This window comes from Cucurbita moschata, unplaced genomic scaffold (genome assembly GCF_002738365.1).
Source record: "Cucurbita moschata cultivar Rifu unplaced genomic scaffold, Cmos_1.0 Cmo_Scf00004, whole genome shotgun sequence".
NCBI lineage: Eukaryota > Viridiplantae > Streptophyta > Magnoliopsida > Cucurbitales > Cucurbitaceae > Cucurbita > Cucurbita moschata.
Window position 1 is genome coordinate 2,041,572 of NW_019268520.1, and position 19,785 is coordinate 2,061,356.

The window sequence follows — 19,785 nt, forward strand, 5'->3', positions numbered from 1 at the left end:
TTTTTTTTTTTTTTTTTTTTTTTGTGAAAATATTTTAAAGTCATTTAATTATGGAATGCATATATTTAATACATTCATTTAATCTATATAATATAATTTCTACAAAAAAAAAATGTAGAATAGTGAATTTATTGCCACGATTGATTGAGATTTAATTCTTGGTTGCTTCAATTTCTGTTTTAAAAAAATAAAAATAAAAAATGAAAAGTTAGGATTAAGTTTTGAAGTTTGTTTGGGCCCCTCCATTTCAGGCTAAATTTATGGAGTTTTGATGGGCAGTAAAAGTACAGCAGAGACTGTGAAAAGAATATTTACCCTTTTTTGCATTGCATGGAAATGTACCAAATCCCAAAGTTTTCACGGTTTGGAAATTTGAACGAAACATTTTTTAGAAGGATGTAGAAACCTCTCAAGATACGCATTTTAAAATCGTGAGATTGGTGCGATACGTAACAGGTCAAAGCGGACAACGCTAAGTTTAGGCAGGCATCAAGCGGTGTACCACAAGGAGTAGCGACTAAAAGTGAAATGTTATCTAAGGCAGCTTCAAGCTTCCATCTTCAATAAAGCGTGAACAACAAAAGTTAGAACTTTACCTCCATTTTTGTAATGAAACGCAATGGTATTCTCTGCTTTGCTAATGAGAGACTTAGTTGGACACCAACAAAAATTGAACCTCAAAATGATTGATGGGGTTTTTGTTTTTGTTGTTCTAACATCTTCTATGAACAACACAACTCACTACTTTCGTTACCTAAAATTCAAACTAAACACCACTTTTTGAACTTCAACTAATATTATTATATTATTGAATATTCACTCCTGTTTGAGCATGTGGGCAGGAATCACATCTTGAAGCAGCCCGTGATCTACCAGAAATGTAGCATTTGGGTTGCACAACCGTTTCTGCTGCAGCATTCCGGCCGCCGCCTTCCTTGCTCCTATGAGGTTGTTTATGTTGTAATTCGCTTCTAAATGCTGGGAATTCAACAACGCCGGGTTTTGTGTGTACTCATCCCACATCGCTCCACTAATGTCGCCATCTGTTTGTAACAAAAAAAATTTTAAAAAAAATTTATTCTTTCAAAATTTTAAAAACTCATTTCCATTTCCTCATCTAAAATATTCAAACTTTTTCCAAACAGATCTCCCGTGTGATCTCACAATCCACCTCTTTTCGAGTCTAGTATGGGATCTCACAATCAACCCCTTCGGAGCACAGTATGGGATCTCATAATCCACTCCCTTTAGGGCCTAGCATTCTCACTGACACTCGTTCCCTTCAATCCACCCCTTTTAAAACCTAAAATCCTTCTCCAATCAATGTGTGACCTCCTACCCAATCTACCCATTCAGGGTTCAGGGTCCTTGCTGGCACATTGCATCGTGTCCACTGCCTTCGGGGCTCAACCCTCTCGTTGGCACATCGCCCGATGTCTAGCTTGATATCATTTGTAACGACCCAAGTCCACCACTAACAAATATTATATCCCCTTGAGATTTTTCTTTTGGACTTCCCCTCAAATTTTAAAAACACTTAAAAAAGGTCTGATATCTGTTCTATTCGATTTGAATTGAAAATTGGAAGGATTGAAACCAACCATGATTGTTGTTGGCAGGTGGAAGGCAAGGCATGGGTGGAAGATGGATGCAGGGTGGAGTGGATAGCGGGGGTGGAAGAAGGATTGGGGTTGGGTGAGTGTGTTGGCCTTCGTAGGTGGTGACCAGGATGGTTGGATCATTGGAACATCGCTCCACTCTCTTCTTCACATTGCATGTTGGAGTGGTACACCGATAATAGCTCCTAAAAACAACATAAATTTATGGATAATTATTCAACAAATAAATAAACAAATATAAATCTATATACATACATACCTGGGAAAAGGGCTGTTTTTGACAGCTTTTTGGCCGTACTTCCTCCATCGATACCCATCTTCTAGATGATCCACTTCACTCTTCGTCATGAATGCAAATCTTCCCTCCTTCTCTCTCTTCTCCTTCTTCTTCTTCAATCTTCTCCAACACCCAACCAAATTATTAGGATCGCACCACAAACCATAACCCAAACAAATAAAGCTAAATTGAATACAGATAATAAAGAAACTACATTTTCTATAAAATCGAATAAGCTAAAAAAATGGAGTGAAAAGAGAAAAAAAAAACGAACTTTTTAGTGGGATTTTGTTGTTGTTGTGGGTTGTCGTGGGCGGCGGTGGGGTTGTCGTTAACGGCGTCGGTAGAGGCGGAAGAGACGGAGGAGGAACAATTGGGGGTGGCCGGAGGATTCAAAACCTGGGAAGAATAGCCCTTGACTTCATGATTATTAAGACCAAGCAGCTCCAGGAAGCCAACAGAACATTTTTCACCATCTGGGAAATCGAAGAATCCGTTTGATTTCATGTTACCGGAAAATGGGAAAATCCCACCGCCGCCGCCGCTTGTGCTAGTGTCCTCCGACTTGATAATCTCTTCCTTTTTCTTCTTCTTCACCTCCTCCATAGCCAAACGCTGCAACCCTTTGTCCAAGTTTTGTTTTTTTTTGATGAATTTTCACTTTTCTCTCTCTAGAAACTTGCAGTTGAAGAGAGAGAAATAGGGTTGAGTTTAAAAGTTTGTAGAATGAAGAGAGAGAATCTCAAAACGAATTTGTAGGTCATCGGTTCGTACGGACACGACACGAATTTCCTTCCATAATATTTCGTTAAAAAAACTATAATTTTAAAATTAAAATTCTAATTATTTTTTAACCAATTATATGGCCTAAGAAAATTACAAATCTGTAACATTAATTCAATAAAATGAACCTTTATTTTTTTGTAAAAAGGATTTATTTATATAATAAATAGTAAATTACTTGACCGGGAACCGGCTGATTTGTGAAGTGTGAATACGTTGTTATCATACTCTTTACACGTGCGGATACTACGGCTAAAAGTAGACCTCGCACGTGTATTCCGATCCACAGAATAAATATGGCTCTTTTTGGAAATTGCTGGGGGACAAATTTCTTCCTCTCTCTCTCTCTCTCTCCTTTTTCACTTTTGCTTTATGATTTTTTCTTTTATTTTTTAATTTAATTAATTCATTTTTCTTTGCATTCAAATCGTGTTCACACTTCATTTTCCCTGCTTTTCACACAAATATTTAATATTTTTTTTCCTTTAAGTATTTCATTTTAAATTAATAAATTAATATTAACTATTTAATATAAAATAAACTATTTTCTTTAGATACAAGTTTCCCATTACAAAATAAATTTTAAATTCTTATAAATAATATGTTCGTTATATTTTTTCCCTTTATTCATTATAAAAATAAAAACCGTACCAAATCTATGGACAATAACAACGAAAATTCAAAACCCTAATTACAACAAAATTATTGTATTTATCTAAAACTATGATTCATGTAACCCGAAACACACTAATTTGTAATTTTTTTTTAAGGCATTTGGTATTTATAGCTCAGCATGATGCATGTCACCCAATTAAGGTAATGTAAAGAATATATTCCTACATTGACTGAAGCACATGTAGGAATATATTTGTTTATACATTTATAAATATTATCACATCTATATAATCTCTGCCTAACAAAAACCCTAACTCAACTATAAACTAGTCGCGGTCGCGTTCAATGTATATGATCAATTTGATTATTATAATTCGTAAGCTTTTTTTATTTGGAACGAGAGTATAATAGCAGTACATGAAATAATCGAGATAAAAAAAATACTACTTATAACGACTATTGCAATTTCGTGAGTAAATGAAGGCAAAAGAATTAATAGTTACAACAGCTAATTTAGGGAATGATCATGGGTTTATAATCAAAAAAAATATTCTCTCCATTGGTGTGATGTGAGGCATTTTGGAGAAGGCCAAAGGAAAGTCATGAGAGCTTATGCTCAAAATAGACAATATCATATCATAACTGTCTTTTTATTCGACTTTTCTTTTTTAATTTATTGAGATATTATGGATAAAATTAAAAAAAATATATTAAATATAAAAATTATATTTCTCTCTCTCACTCAGTGCTGCGTCATCTTCTTCATCTAAAATTTGGTCTCCTCTTTTCCTCGTAATTTCCTTCTTCCCCATACCTTTTGGTCGGTTATTTATTTATTTATTTATTTATTTATTTATTCCTTTTTTTGGGATAATTTTAAATGTGAACAAAAGCAAAAGTTGTGTCCTGTTTGCATTTGAGGTAATGCCTTGTTTTGGTTAAATATTATAATTATAACCTTTTTTTATTTATTTATTTTTTGCTTATTCTTCACATGAGATGCTAATTTTATGCCTTTTTGCATCCACGTCCCTCTTCTTTTTCGATATTAAATCCCACGCTCTCTTTTACTCTTATAATTTCTACTTTCAACCCTCACAACTTTTGTTATTCTGATTATTGCACCTACTAAATCAAAACAATTATGATATTTAAATTTTAAAAATAATAATAATAATATTTTTTAAAGAAAAGATATTGTTTTAATTGAAATAATAAATAATAATAATATTAAATTGGAAGATTTGTCATAATTAGCATTTAATTCCGCTCGTGGAATCAAACACAATGTCTAACAACCACATGATCATACGGTGGACCAGTCTCCATCAGATCCGCACATCCACGCTTCACAATTAACAAAAACGCCGTAGATCGCAACACGTGGAGCTCGTGGGTCCCGTAACTTCATCACGTCCGTTGGATTTCTCACGAAATCAGTGGCCATCACGAGCCCACGTTCTTGTCAGATCTCGTATTGGACGGCACGTTTTAAGGGAAAACAATCATTTCATTTGCTGAATTTGTGTGAGCCGCCACACCGAATTATTTCTTTATTTTTTACTTTTTTTTTTTATAAAAAAAATATATATTTTACGTAAAAAGTTTAAATTTAAAATAAAATATAATAATTCAAAGATAAATATTAAACATCTGTATAAAAAAAAAAAAAAAAAATGCATGAAAAGCCACTTTCAATCTTCTAGTAATCATATCCTAATCTTTTTATCATTATATTATATTTCAATAATTCAAATTTGCAAGGTTCACACGCATTCCAATAAAGTGTGTGACAAAATTAATGAATTCACTAAATTTAATTATATGCATATTATTTCATAAGTTATATTAAAAATAAATAAATAAAAACTCATTAAGACTCATTTAAAATATCGTGTACAGAGGCCACGTGGCTTTCGTTTGGCGCCTCAAAATTTAAACAAAATAATAATAATAATAATAATATTAAATAAATATCTGATGTTGGTATAAGGCCAAAATGCATAGAAAATGAAATTTTATATATGGGAAAAGATTAGATTAGGCAAGGTGTTAGGGAAATATTAAATAATTAAGGTTGTCTTATGTGACACGTCCTCTAGGGCATATAATAAACGTTATTAATAATAAAAATGAAGATTTCATAATCTTTGAAACATTATAATATGAATCAAATCACGTTAGTGGAAAACTATTTTATTAGGATTTAGGATTAAATTGATTAGGAGATGGCGGTACGTGTTGTTGTTATTATTATTATTATTATTATTATTATTATTATTATTATTATTATTATTATTATTATTATTATTGTTGTTGTTGTTATATAATTTTAAAAAATATCTTATTAATTATTTAAGATTATGCAATTATAAATATGCCACTGTTTGACTGACATTGCTTCCGCGATACGTTTGGGAATTTTATTTACTTTTTAAATCTAAAAAAGACAAAAAAAAAAAAAAAAAAANACTGACATTGCTTCCGCGATACGTTTGGGAATTTTATTTACTTTTTAAATCTAAAAAAAAAAAAAAAAAAAAAAAAAACATACTTTTTTTTTATAATTATTTTATTTCATCCTTTCCTGTAATTTTCCCCCAAACAAACAACATCATTTTGTTTCATTTTGGTAATGTTATTGATTAAAAAAAATAATAATAATTAAATCAAATAGCCTCAAAATTGTCGACCATAATTTTAAATTTGAAAGGTATGTTGTGAAATAAAAATTTTCAAATTTTCAAATTTTAAATTTTAGAAGCATATCGAACGTCGGTGCACTTATGCATGTCTGCCACCATGTAATATTTAAACGTAAGTGAGTTTAGATGTCCGGAAATGGGTGATTTGTTTAAGGTATTAATCCCCGTAACCAAACAGAAAGAGATGGGGAGAAAGGGGAAATGAAATGATATCCCAAATCTTTGAAGGATTGATTATAGATATAGATTAGATATATATGTTGGTTAAAAACCCACCATTATTGTCGGCTCACAGCCTATGAATTTGCCATATGCTTTCATTATTTATATATATATATAGTCCCACCTCACCATTACTTTAATTCAAACCATATTTTAATTTTAAAGAAAAGAAAATGAAAATGGTCCCGTATCTATTAGGGTGAGAAAGTGAGGACTTGGATTTCGTGGTAAAAGAGTCCCTTTGCTTACTAAATTATAACAATGGATCATTCTCATCCTATTTGAGCGGTTCGGAGTCAGTAGGATAGTACATTTTCTGACAGCTCTAGGTCGATTTCTCGACTTATTTGGCTTGGGTCTAATATGATTGTGGGACTGCTCAGGTAGAATCAAGGGATTGTAGTGGTTTTGGTCTAGGCCAACTAAGTAGGTGGCTCTACTATCATTTGGTTGGAAGAATTGTTTTATGTATAATGGCACGTACTCAGTGGCTCTACACGTGTTATATGTGTGATATTCAATCAAGTAAGTGACTCTACTATCAGTTTGGCTAGAAGAATTGCTTTATGTATGATAGACACGTGCCTAATGGCCCTACACGTATCATATGTGTGATATAGCTGGATATGTGATGTTATGTTATGCTATATGATATGCAAAATAATATTATGGTATAAACGAAATGTCTATGTTATATTACAATACGTTATATTATATTATGACATGTCATGATATACTATGATATGTTTTGAAATAAGAAAATCTATAATGCACAACCTCCCTATGCCATAACTTGGAAGTTATGTTATGTATGAAATGATGTATAAGAACTATGTACTCATAATTATCAAGTTTAATATATGATGACAGAACGAGGGTTGTCTTGCATTACTTATTACACCATGATGGAAAGTATGGGGACCTCATGCATAATTGTATGCTCACGTGCATCGAGATACTTTCTCATTATGATGGGTACGGACATGTACACTATAAGATTGAAATGATCATCATGTTTACGATGATGCTATGACGATCGCTATTCCCGCTGGGCGTTCGGCAACAGCCCATCATCGATTGCTAGCCCAACCAATAGGCCTAGAGGATGTGTGAACCCGCTGGTGGGCCCACGCTTGCACATGTGGGCCATGTGTAGAGAAGTACTACACACTCAACTTAGTCCAAACTGGAAAGTCGCCTAAGAGAATGAAATAATATTTTAAATGATAGGTCTCTCATGTTGCATATTTTTGCATTTCACGACCCTAATAGTGGGATCACTTACGGAGTATTTCTTAAAATACTTAAATCATGTGCTATTCTTACATTTCAAGTAAATGCAAAACACCCATGTACAAATGATGTAGGTAACTCGTGGAGATCATGGAACCGATGTTGGGGTAATTGCTTTATATCTTATTTTATAGTCGTGCATTAGATTAGGGCAATATTTTATTTTATAGTTTTTGAATATATTGTTTATTCTCGTTTCTTATATGTTTTTGGATCAATCTAAAGATTTTATTTTTTACCTGTGGTATAATTATTATACCAGACCTGGTTTGACTTAAAAAGATTAAATCATCACTTTTTTTTTTTTAATTTTTTTACAGATGTGGTTTAAAATGCTAATATACATCTTCTAAATAGAGACAAATTTCAAAATTAATACATAATATCCCACTTACAAACATGATCAGTTAAACCAGAGGCAATAGCAACACAACACATTTTAAAACTCTAAGGATAGTTAACCATGGTTAGGTTATTGGGGGGGGGGGGTAATGAAGGTTTGTTTAGGTGACCAGTAACCAAATAAGGTGTTGGATTATGGTGGATGGTCAAAAGTTGCGGCCCACTAATGGCCCATTATCATTGGGCCTCTAGTGGATTGTTGAATCAGTCATCAGCCCTATTCTAATACTACAAGAACATATGTTAATGGTATCAAATTTATGAACCTGCTTAATTTATAAAAATTGTACAATTATTATTATTTTATAATATCACATCATTTATTATTTATTATATTATACATTAATTTAAAAAAAAATGAACTGGGTTTATAATATAGACTTTTTAGAATTTGAACTCTTTGGATCAAAATCCAGATTTCTTACCACACATGTATTAAACAATATAAGGCCACGGTCAGAAAATTCTAAAAACAATTTGAAGAACTGGATATTATATTTAGGTTTATATCTACAATTGAATATAATCTATTATTACTAAGACCGAAAATTGGAGAAAAGAAATGGTTAAACCTTAGAACTGGAGATTTGGAGGGGTGCGCCAGGCCCAAGCTGTAGTGCAACGCTTGGGCGACGCTTGAAGGCCCCAGTAGCAAGCTACTGAAGTGGGCCCTCCCCCTTGAAAAATTAATTTAATATCATGTGGGCCGATGGCCCACGTATCAGATATTAAACTGATAAGAACAGATACTACACTTGATCTTAGCCAAAAGGCCGAGAAAGGTATGATTTGTGAAGCCATCCAAACGCGTTTATATACTCGAGAGTCTTGCTCCCAACTTCCAATCTAACGATGTGGGACAAACTGGTTTCAAGTTGCCTTGCGTTTCCACCGATTTCTTTCTCACTTTATATTGTGGTAACCACTTCTGTGTATTATAAATTATGATTGATTCTGTCATTTATAAATATTTTGTTTCTGATTTTTAGTTCCAAAAATTATAATTGAAGTTAATAAAGTGTGGTAAATTATATTCGGATAAGTTTAGCTTTTGATTCTTTTGTTCCGTTCTCAAGTTCTTGAACCTATAAAGTCTCATTTCAACCAATTTATTAATATTTTCTCGAGCCAATTTTTATTAACCTAATGACATCAAACCCTTGTTTCAGTTTGGGCTACTGGATCCGCTACTTTATTTTTCGGTACCAATATTTAAGAATTGTTTGCCCCTACTTGCTACATCAAAAACTAAATCACAAGTTTCTAATTAAAAAAACGTGCAACTCCAACCCCTTCAAAGTCGAACTTCCTCTTAGACATTATGATCGTTTAGTCGATAATTCTAACTTCTAATCATCACACGTAACAGAACCCTAAATCGACATGAGAAATCGAAGTACTCTACAAACCTTAAATCTAAGATTTGAAAATAATTAAGTTGAAGCTAAGGGTTTAGCAATTGGAACGGCGACTCGACAGAGCGGAAGATAATTTAATCTTCCCGCTACTTCGATAGTCCGAAGAGAACTTCCTCTTAGACATTATGATGTCTATTTTTATTTCTTTGTTTCGATGATTATTTTGATCCCCGCACTTATTTATATAACTTTATTAACTAGCACACATTTTAAATTATTATGTCCCTAGAAATAAAATATAAATACAAACAATTTTTTTATCCCTTCTCCCGTTTTCTATGAACAATACGAATCGGAGTTTGAAGAAGGGGAAGGAGAAGGAGTCCTTAGTACCTAGAAAACCCTCCTTTTTCAAATGTTACAAAAGTTGTTAAATATTTATTTCGTAAGCTCGTGCCGGAATGACTTTACCAGAGCAAATGACTACTTTGACCGTTGGGTCTTTGACGAATTTCGTGAGCCCAGCAAGTCCTCATGTATTTTATTTTAAATAAAATTTTATTGAATGTTAAACAAAATCATTAATGTCACATGATCGAGGCGGCTCTTATGAACTTATGTTAATCAATAGTGTCTTATGATCTATGTGAGATCCCACATCGGTTAGGGAGGAGAATGAATGAGAAACTCTCCATAGCATACGCGTTTTAAAAACTTTGAGGAAAAGTAAAAAAATGACAATATGTACTAACGTGGGCTTGGACCGTTACAACCTAACTTAATGATTGGTTTCACATCGTTTAACTCATATGATTTCATCTTCATTTATTGGTGCCACATGGTCCAACTCCTCTGAGCTCCATCTAATGCATAGGTACACGAGGGTTCAAGTAGTCTAGTTATGTTCTTTACTATTTCTTATACATATCAACTCTATGACATATATGACCCATGTCACTTTAGACAAGTTATTACTACCACCAACTATTTCAACGTTATGCGAACCCTGTCTCTTAGATCTTGTACATAATCAATGAATAGTTGGAGACCCTCTAAACAATCTCTACCTATCAACCTAATGGTAATGAAATCACATATCACATGCTTATGGTAATAATGCCCACCAACACAAATCACAGCCAGATAATATAAATTACACAATGAAACATACAACAAGCATAACATATAACTTAAATAAAAATTCAAATAGTTACCATGATCACCGAATTACTTAATATGTTTAGTACGTATAATTCAATCACACATCATCCATAAATTCAATAACAATTTCCATTTGCCACACTAAAATTAGATGTTGACTACAATTTGTGAGCTTTGAAAAAATTGTTCGGGTTGATTTAATGCATTATCAAACTTAATTTTTCATAGTCCCACGATATTTTATTATAAAGTTAACCTATAGTTTATTATGGAGCAAACGTTATAGGTGTTAAATTTGAAATTAGAAATTGTGAGTAGAATAATTAAATGAAGTGAATATTTATTAGGAAGTAAAATAAATTATAAGGGAAGAACAAAATTGTTATTTATTATTATTATTATTATTATTTTATTTAAAGGAAAAATGTGGAAGTGAAAATGATGGGCAAATGTCAATGATGACCGAATTTCGAAACCTAACAAACCAACCCCTAATAAAGGCGGCTTCTATTCTTTGACTAATCTACCCCTTCCCCGACGCCCGTTCTACCCTCTTGCCCCCCCTCACATTCCTTAAAAAAAAAAAAAAAAAAAAAAAAAAAAAAAAAAAAAAAAAAANAAAAAAAAAACCGGCTTAAATTTAGGATGAATTTTAGAGTGGTAAAAAAAACAAAAACTTCTTACAAGCCTTTTTTTTAAGGCTAATTTGAAAAAATAAAAAAATAAAAAATATTTGTTTTTCATTTTTTTATGTTTAAAAAATACTTTTTAATTGTAAAAAATGGTTTAATATATATATATATATATATATAAACGTTTAAAACCTACTCTTGAATTTTAAAAAATTTCAATAATATAACTTCATAAATATATTTAATTTTTTTTTAAAACTTCAAAAATATCTTTGTATAAAATACTCGAGATAATCTATAAGACATTGATAGATGATTTTCGACTGTATATTGACAATAAGAATTTTTTTTAAATTTTTTTTTATAAAGGTAAAAGATGTTAATGTTACATTTTTAAATTTTATGAGTAATTTTTAAATATAGTACTGGCTATAAAATTATTTTTAAATTATTTAAAAAAAATAGGAAAGATATATATATATTTAGTTAATACCAGAGATACAAATAAATAAATAAATATATATATATATATATATATATATATATATATATATTAAAAAAAATTATATATTTCTTATTAAAAAATACTAGTAGTTCATCCAAACTTAAAACCTTAAAACCTAATATAGAGACTTTTGAAAATCTAGAGATACAAATTGAAATGTGTTTTTTTTTTTTTTTTTTTTAATTATTTTATTTAGTTTTTTATATATATAAATAATTTACTAAAGTTGGTCTAATAATCAAAATAATTTAAAATTCATTTTTTGTTATAAAAATAAAAATCAAAGGTGCGCAATTACCCAACCAATAGAAACGTTGCAATTAATGCTTATTGTTATAACTTCTTTAGTGGCAGTTAAAAATGCACTAATTACCACGAACTACAGTAATAAAATAGATTTAAAAATTTTGAATTTATAAAAGACGATAATAAACCTATGAGGTAGGTGGTTAAATATTGAGGGAAGACGGAATAAATATAAATGTGAAAAGTTGAGTAATTAAAAAAAAAAAAAAGTACTTTTTTAAATTATAATTTTCTCCCAAATAAAATGGAAATGGGAAGATTAATCAGATAAGGACAAGAACAGTAGAAATCCCAGTGACGCAAACATCCTTTTTTACCGTTAATTTGTCCTTTTCCGTTATCTGCGCACGTTAGTATTTTGATGCAAATGGCAGCCCATCAAACCCCCCCCCCCCATCTTTCTCTCTCTTCTTTCTCTATCTACTTCTCTGCTTTCTCACGCATCGTCCAAAAGAAAAACCCAAATCATCGAACAAATCAAACCTCTCAATTCTTTTTCTCTGCGAAAACCCCTAAAAAAATCCAAAAACAAAGAGAGAGAGAGCACAAGCTTCCCCCCAAAAAGCTTCTCCCTGAGTGTTCTTCAGTCTCAGTCACTTTGTCAGGGCAGAAGAAGAAGAAGAGGAGGAGGAGGAAGAAGAAGTTCCCATAAATCACTCATCGTCTTTCCAGTTTCACTCTGTGATTCCTTCATCAGTTCATTCACTAGTAGCTTCTGCTTCTCTGTGCTTCATTTCGATTCCCTTTTTCGGTGATGTTACTACACTGCTTTTGTCATTGTTCTTTGTTGGAAAGAGCCATTTGCAGTTCGCTTTTGCATCGTCTTTGTTCTTGCTTCCCGCCCACGCTCATTTCAGGAATGGTTTCTTCGGCGTTTTGATCCAAATCTAACAGATCTGACGTGTCGGTGATGTCGGTGCTTGCGGCTTCCATCACCGCGGGTATGTTTCGTTTAGTCTTTTCTCTGCGTGTTTTATCTCGGTTTGATGGTGTTTCAGTGCTCTTTCCTTGTGACATTTGATTGTTGTCAATGTGAAGATTGGAATTCGGTAGAGGTAAAGAGGAGATTGGGATTTTGAAGCTTATGTGATTTGTTGAGCTATGAAAAAACGTCGGTGGGATTATGACGAAAAATGACTCTAGAAGGAATTTAAGGAAATTGGTGATGTGCAATTGATTCAACTCTACTTCAGTTGCCATGCTTGATTCATGATCTGGCTGGCTTTCACATTTGCTTGAACTAACGTTGTGATACCAAGCTTGCCGACACCTTCTTTGCTTAACTTTGATTGGTGCTTTCGACTCTGGATATCCATTTCTATAACTTGGCGAACTCTTGTAATCGTTTATCTTATCCCATTCAAGTGGTAAATATTGATTGAGTGTTCTATAGAAATATTTTGGTATAGATGTGTGGATTATGGTGCTGAAACTTCTCCTGGAATTTAGGGGTGAATAATTTCATAGGAAAGGGCAAATTTATACATTTTCAACTATATATATTATTTCCATTATGTTGATAATTTTGGAAAAAGTTAAGAGTTACAACCTCAAAATCCTAACCCTTTTATATAAATTTTGAAATCTTTTCCCTGAATCTGCCCCTACTGGAAAATCTGTGAGCTATTTGAAACACGCCTTTGTGGGATCGAAGAGAATTTTAGTGTGCCCGTACGATCTTTAGTAACTTTTCCAAGCCTCTTTAGGTGGCTAAGGTAGCATACATAGATGGAAACACGGAACTATTTACGTCGATACATATTTTCAGTATATGAAACCTTGATTTGGAGGTTATAATGCAGGTATATTGGAACAGGTCTCTTGCCGGTTTGCAAAGCAGTTCATTTTATTGTGGTTTGTGATTTCCATAACCAATGCCAATGTCCCCGATATACTACCAGGACCTTTGGTTGCACCCGCTACCAGTGCTATGCCTCTACCTGCAAAATTGCCTCTTCACCAATCCCACCACCGAAAATATATGTCACCACAGAGCGCGCCAATAGCTGGACTAGCACCAGCGTCTTCTCCTTATTATGGGCCTCTTATCACTTCTGGTCACCCACCCATAAGTTCAAGTTTTTCAAAACCACTGATGAAGAGTGGATCAGCTCCTCCTGGTGGTAGCCTTGAAAACATTGCTCCCATACAGTCCAGTGCTGGCGCTATTCCCTCTGGCTTACCTCAGCCACCACTTTCCCCTAATGCAGCAGGTAAGTCGTATACTGGATTTTATTTCTTCCTTGTTTTCTGATATTTTCTTTGTTGCAATTGTCTTTGAATTAAAAATGAGCTACTTTGATTAATTTTATTTGTTGATGATTACACTTATTTGAGGCATGCTCCTGGTTTTATTCATCATTTAGCAGACTGTTGCAAACCTGACATGGTGCAGAAGCGAGGAAGCGGTGATGACTGCCATTGTGTCTATCCCCTAAAAATTGATCTCCTCCTCTTGAATGTATCACAGAATCCTAATTGGAAACTTTTTCTCGAAGAGTTAGCTTCGGAACTTCGTTTACAAGTCTCTCAGATTGAGCTGATAAACTTTTATGTACTTAGTTTATCGAGGTTAAATATCTCAATGGACATTACTCCCCACTCTGGGATCAGCTTTTCTGCAGTTGATGTGACTGCAATAAACTCTTCACTTATAATGCACAAGGTTCGTCTAGACCCGACACAGGTTGGTGATTACAGTCTTCTCAATATTACCTGGTTTAAGCCTCCGCCTCCTTCTGAAGGTACATCCAATATTTCGATCAATTATTTAACCGTGCATGCTGCTAATGGCATTGTTACCGTAGCCCTAGCTTTTATAGAACATTTTGTTTTTGGTAAGTTGCAACTTATATACAATTTGGTTTGCAGTGAACTATATTGTTGATGGAGAATTAGAACTGTGCACTCTGTTTTTTGGGAGACTACCTAGATGTGTATGTTTCATGTTTGATAGTATGTATCTTTAAATGCACGCCAGAGGAAGCCGATATTTTTTACTTAATCTCTTGAACCCGAACGATTATGCTGTTCAAAATGAAAATTCATCAACAGCTCTTAATTCAAATCCAGGCTATAAAAAAACAGCTCTCAATGTCATTGTAGTACAGAAAGGCTATAAATTAGTAATGTATGAATACTTATTAAAAAAAAAAAAAGTAATGTATGAATAATTGAGGAATTAGGGTACACTCTGCTTGCAGCTGTTGCTTTTGAGGATATTAATCTTTTTGCTGTTTCATTCTATTAAGCCCTTAGGCTGTAGCTGATGTGAGTATTTACAATCACTTTCAAGTTATTGTGTTATTATATTTTCATCTGTTCTACAGCTCCTCTAGCTTCTGCATCACCAGTAGAAGCTCCAGCATATCATTTTCCAGCTTCAACATCACTCAGTTCTCCTAGTAAAGGACACCATTCTAATCTGACACTTCTTGGTATTGGCGCTGGTTTTCTGTTCCTTGCCATTCTATTTGTGTTGATAATTTGTTTATGCAAATCTCATCGTGGGAAAACTGCTGAAGCACCTCCATTAGTACCAGGTACATGTGTAAAATTTTAAACGACTTTGTCCTTAATTTCTTTCCTCTGTATAGTTTATACGTAGCTTTTGAAGAATATCTCAGTCGCCACCTCGAACCCACAGACACTTAAAGCTACTTCATTTTGTGATGAAGTATGGAACATAGTACAAGGCCCATATTATCCACTAGATTTTATGGCAATAAGGTTAATAGGAATTGCCAAATAGGAGGTAAGATCTTAAGCACTGGTCGTACAACATGAGCGTAAATGAGTTAAGTTGTGGTTTTCACAACATTATGTAAGAATTTTGCTTCTCAATCCTCATAAAACTAATAAATGGTTCTGAATTCTATTCAATGCGACATCGTTGATATCATCGTTTCTACAATTTCTATAAACTTCTTGATGTCATTTCTTTTTACTTCTATGTCAACTGTATATTCATCCATTCTTCCTACATCTCAGAAAAATCAAGGGTCACGGACAAAGCGCCTGGGGTAGGATCTTTCTCTCATCCATCTAGTATGAGATTTCTAACTTATGAAGAGCTTAAAGAAGCAACTCATAACTTTGAAGCAGCAAGCATACTGGGGGAGGGTGGTTTTGGCAGGGTTTATAAGGGTGTCTTAAGTGATGGCACAGCCGTTGCAATCAAGAGGCTTTCAAGTGGTGGGCAACAAGGCGACAAGGAGTTTTTGGTTGAGGTTGAGATGCTTAGCCGGTTGCATCATCGAAATCTCATCAAACTCGTTGGCTACTACTGTAACCGCGACTCTTCACAAAACCTGCTATGCTATGAACTTGTTCCAAATGGAAGCTTGGAGGCCTGGCTCCATGGTAACCACTCTCTCTTTCTACTGAGCGGACTAGTATTGGATGAACCTTTGAATGAAGGCAATTTATATTGAGTTTGAAATATTTGTTTACAACAACATGTCGGCAAGTTTATGTTTTTTCCCAGGTCCTTTGGGTGTTAATTGTCCTTTGGATTGGGACACCAGGATGAAGATTGCACTGGATGCTGCTCGAGGGCTTGCTTACCTTCACGAAGACTCGCAACCGTGTGTGATACACCGAGACTTTAAGGCATCGAATATACTGCTCGAGAACAACTTCCATGCCAAAGTTGCCGACTTCGGTCTTGCTAAACAAGCTCCGGAAGGCAGAGCTAATTACCTTTCTACTCGTGTGATGGGCACATTTGGGTTTGTCTCATTCCTCCTCAAATTAGTCAATTCTTGTAAATTGAATCTTGGGATTTTGATGGAATATAGTTCCCTCTCAGGTATGTCGCCCCCGAGTATGCAATGACTGGCCATCTACTTATTAAAAGCGATGTTTATAGCTACGGAGTTGTACTTCTCGAGTTGCTTACCGGAAGGAAACCTGTAGATATGTCACAACCATCAGGTCAAGAGAACCTGGTCACGTGGGTGCGTTTTTTCTTGGAGCAATTCTTTTTCTTCTCATCATTTGATATTTTGATAAATGTGCTTGCTGCTGTGCCTTTCTGGTAATCTTTGCAAAATTAGTGTAATGTTGGAAGCTAAGATGCGTGTGTTCTATTCATTTCAGGCGAGGCCGATTTTGAGAGACAAGGAACGGTTGGAAGAACTTCCTGATCCACGACTTGGAGGGAAGTATCCAAAGGAAGATTTTGTGCGGGTGTGTACCATTGCTGCAGCCTGCGTCGCTCCGGAGGCTGGCCAACGTCCGACAATGGGTGAAGTTGTACAGTCTCTTAAAATGGTGCAACGTGTGACAGAGTACCAAGACTCCATGGCGGTACCATCCTCCAACAACCGAACCAATCTTAGACAGTCGTCAACAACTTTCGAGTCCGATGGATCCTCTTCAGTGTTCTCTTCCGGACCTTATTCTGGTTTAAGCACTTTTGACAACGACAATGTATCTCGGACAGCAATTTTCTCCGAAGATCTTCACGAGGGACGATGAAAGTCTTGAAAGAAAGGTAACTAGGAATCTCACATGAATTGGTAGAATCCCCCACCATCTCTCTCTCTCCCTCTGCCTCCTTTGTAATGGTGATTGTGGAGAACTGCTGTTTCAATTTTCCCATGGCAGTGTTGCTTGTTCTCAATGTGATGCATAGATTTTGTAAATATGTGTTCTTGTAGCTTTGTTTAATGGATCATTTTTGCTTCTGATTCTTCCTCTTTTAATTAGCTTTTAATTTACTCTTTCCTAATGTTTTTTTAGTGTTCTATCAACCTGAGCATGACAATTGGTCATATCCTAATATAAATATATATTTTTATATATTTAATTTATTAAATACAATATATTTGTTTTCTCTATTTATATATAAAATATATTAAATGTTAATTTGAAAGTTTCAATTTTTCTTTAAAGTTGATCTTTATAGTTTTTATGAGCTAACGAAGGCAAATCATAGCATAGATTATAACAAAATTAATTAATTAACTTTTATTCATTATTCAACGTTTTCACTTTTATATATTATAGAGCAAATTGTGTTTACTACTGTATTCATTATATGCAAGTGGATCGTTCACGAATTGTTTGTAACTATTGTTCAAGTCCTAAAACAAACACTTAATTAATTATATATATACTTTTCTAATATTCTAATATATTCTAATACGAGAATAATTGAGCAATAAAAATATGTATATAGTCCATATTTAATTAAATTTCCAAAACCATAGATCTATTGGATCATCGATAAAAATCATATCACCCAAGCAAATCAAAGGACTACTCATATGTATTCTTCTCCGATGAACATTTAGATAAAATAATTTATAACAATTATAAAATGGGTTCGGTAAAAATTATCCTTTTCCAATTATTATTATTATGATTATTTTTTTTTTGCATAAAATGTGTAGTAAATTTCAAATAATTAACATAATTAAATCCTTTTCAATCAAATTTAGTTCCATAAATTCAAAAGCATGAAACACGGTTGAACATTGGGTATGTTCAATCATGCCCATTTTTTTTTTTTTTTTCAATTTTTACTGATTGGTGGATTGTTTTCGCAATTTGGGAAAAACAAAATGAAAGTCAATTAAGAGGAAGAAGAACATTTTATTTCCTCGTCGTAAACAATAAATTTCTAAATTTGAATGTGAATGTTATAAATAGTAAAAAGAGACGAAAGAAATTGTGGTGAAGATGATTTCAGAACAGAACAGGGGAGAGGATTACCTATTTGTAGCAGTTGCTTGAGTCAATTGTAATGGCTATTGTTCCCTTCTTCTACAGAGCCCAAATCCGCCATAGATACCCTCCATAGCCTCTCCACCGCCCTTTTCCCCTACAATTTTCGCATCTTCTTCTTCGCCGGAGGAAGAGAACAGCAGCAGAACAAAAATGGAGGTCATCAACAATGTCTTCCACCGCCTCCTCCTCCTCCTCCTCGCCCTCTCCTCTCTTTTCTCCTCCCCCGCCATTGCCATTTGCGTTCCTCGAAACACCTCCCTCTTTCAATTCTCTACTCTTCCACTTCCTACACCAAGCACCCCGCCGGTTTACATTTCGCAGTCGATATCTCGAAAACGAACGCCGAAGTCCGCGGGCAAATCGAGTTCGAAATCGGCGTCGTCGTCGTCGACGGAACCGACCGAATTGGTGCAGATCTGCGATGTGACGAGCAATCCAAAGCTGTGTGAATCCTCGATTTCATCTAGCATCCATGGATCAACGGTGAATCCTGTTTCTGCACTGAAAACGGAAATTCAGCTATCGATTAAAGAGGTGGAGGACGCAATTGCGGTATTGAAAAAACTGGACAAAGAATCTGGTTTAACGAATGCGGAAGACTCGTGCTACGATACTTGCCTGGAGAATTTCGATATGGCGATTGATGATCTACGGACCGCAACGGAAGCGATCGACGTGAATGACGTTGGTAGAATGGAGAGCGCACTGACGGCCGTATTGACGGATCTGGTGACTTGCGATGATACTTTTCTGGAGATGGGAGTGGATTCTCCATTGGACGATCTTAGTATCAAAATGAACAAGTACGCAATTAACTGCTTGGCCATTTCCAAATTGCTCCTGTGACCGAGAGGATCGATCGATCGATCTAGTTGGAGAAGATGATTGATTGATTGATGCAATGATTTGACTCAATGGACTCTGCCTCCTCTTCCTTCGTTCTTGGTTCTTGGTTCTTCTTCTTCTTCTTCTTCTTCAACCCATCGTGTTCATTTGGAGAAGATTAATTCAGCATGATGATGATGATGATCATACAACATTCTGCTCTCAATACATTCTCTCATGAATTGATGGAATAAATTTTGTAGTGATTCATTGGCATGTTGGTAATCACGCTATCATATAATAATAATAATAATATCTTAGTTTGAAACGCCTTGTAATCTAAATGT

The 19,785-nt window shown here is 34.2% G+C and overlaps 3 protein-coding genes and 1 non-coding gene across 6 annotated transcripts; 2 read left to right on the forward strand and 2 right to left on the reverse strand.

Annotated features, from left to right (window-relative positions):
- Positions 1 to 573: 573 nt before the first annotated feature.
- LOC111441451 (probable WRKY transcription factor 68) lies at positions 574 to 2,609 on the reverse strand. Of its 2 annotated transcripts, none has more exons than XM_023078442.1 (4): positions 2,171 to 2,609; positions 1,879 to 2,016; positions 1,602 to 1,804; positions 574 to 1,043 (listed from the first exon to the last, which is right to left on the reverse strand). In XM_023078442.1, the coding sequence occupies exons 1-4, from the start codon at positions 2,500 to 2,502 to the stop codon at positions 817 to 819; spliced, it is 900 nt and encodes a 299-aa protein (XP_022934210.1). In that variant the 5' UTR covers positions 2,503 to 2,609; the 3' UTR covers positions 574 to 816. The 2 variants fall into 2 exon arrangements, with proteins under 2 accessions (XP_022934210.1, XP_022934209.1); XM_023078441.1 differs by having other exon boundaries at positions 1,879 to 2,019.
- Positions 2,610 to 8,506: 5,897 nt separating this feature from the next.
- On the reverse strand, positions 8,507 to 8,702 carry LOC111442493. Its single transcript, XR_002710315.1, has one exon. It is a non-coding gene; the product is annotated as a U2 spliceosomal RNA (small nuclear RNA).
- A 3,597-nt stretch (positions 8,703 to 12,299) lies between these two features.
- On the forward strand, positions 12,300 to 17,573 carry LOC111441901 (receptor-like serine/threonine-protein kinase ALE2). Of its 2 annotated transcripts, none has more exons than XM_023079092.1 (8): positions 12,300 to 12,819; positions 13,681 to 14,091; positions 14,245 to 14,622; positions 15,208 to 15,420; positions 15,869 to 16,240; positions 16,365 to 16,608; positions 16,689 to 16,836; positions 16,979 to 17,573. In XM_023079092.1, exons 1-8 carry the CDS (start codon positions 12,789 to 12,791, stop codon positions 17,357 to 17,359), a joined length of 2,178 nt encoding a protein of 725 aa, XP_022934860.1. In that variant the 5' UTR covers positions 12,300 to 12,788; the 3' UTR covers positions 17,360 to 17,573. The 2 variants fall into 2 exon arrangements, with proteins under 2 accessions (XP_022934860.1, XP_022934861.1); XM_023079093.1 differs by having other exon boundaries at positions 12,301 to 12,819; positions 14,248 to 14,622.
- A 923-nt stretch (positions 17,574 to 18,496) lies between these two features.
- LOC111441579 lies at positions 18,497 to 19,714 on the forward strand. Its single transcript, XM_023078622.1, has one exon. The coding sequence runs from the start codon at positions 18,764 to 18,766 to the stop codon at positions 19,457 to 19,459; it is 696 nt and encodes a 231-aa protein (XP_022934390.1). The 5' UTR covers positions 18,497 to 18,763; the 3' UTR covers positions 19,460 to 19,714.
- Positions 19,715 to 19,785: the final 71 nt, after the last annotated feature.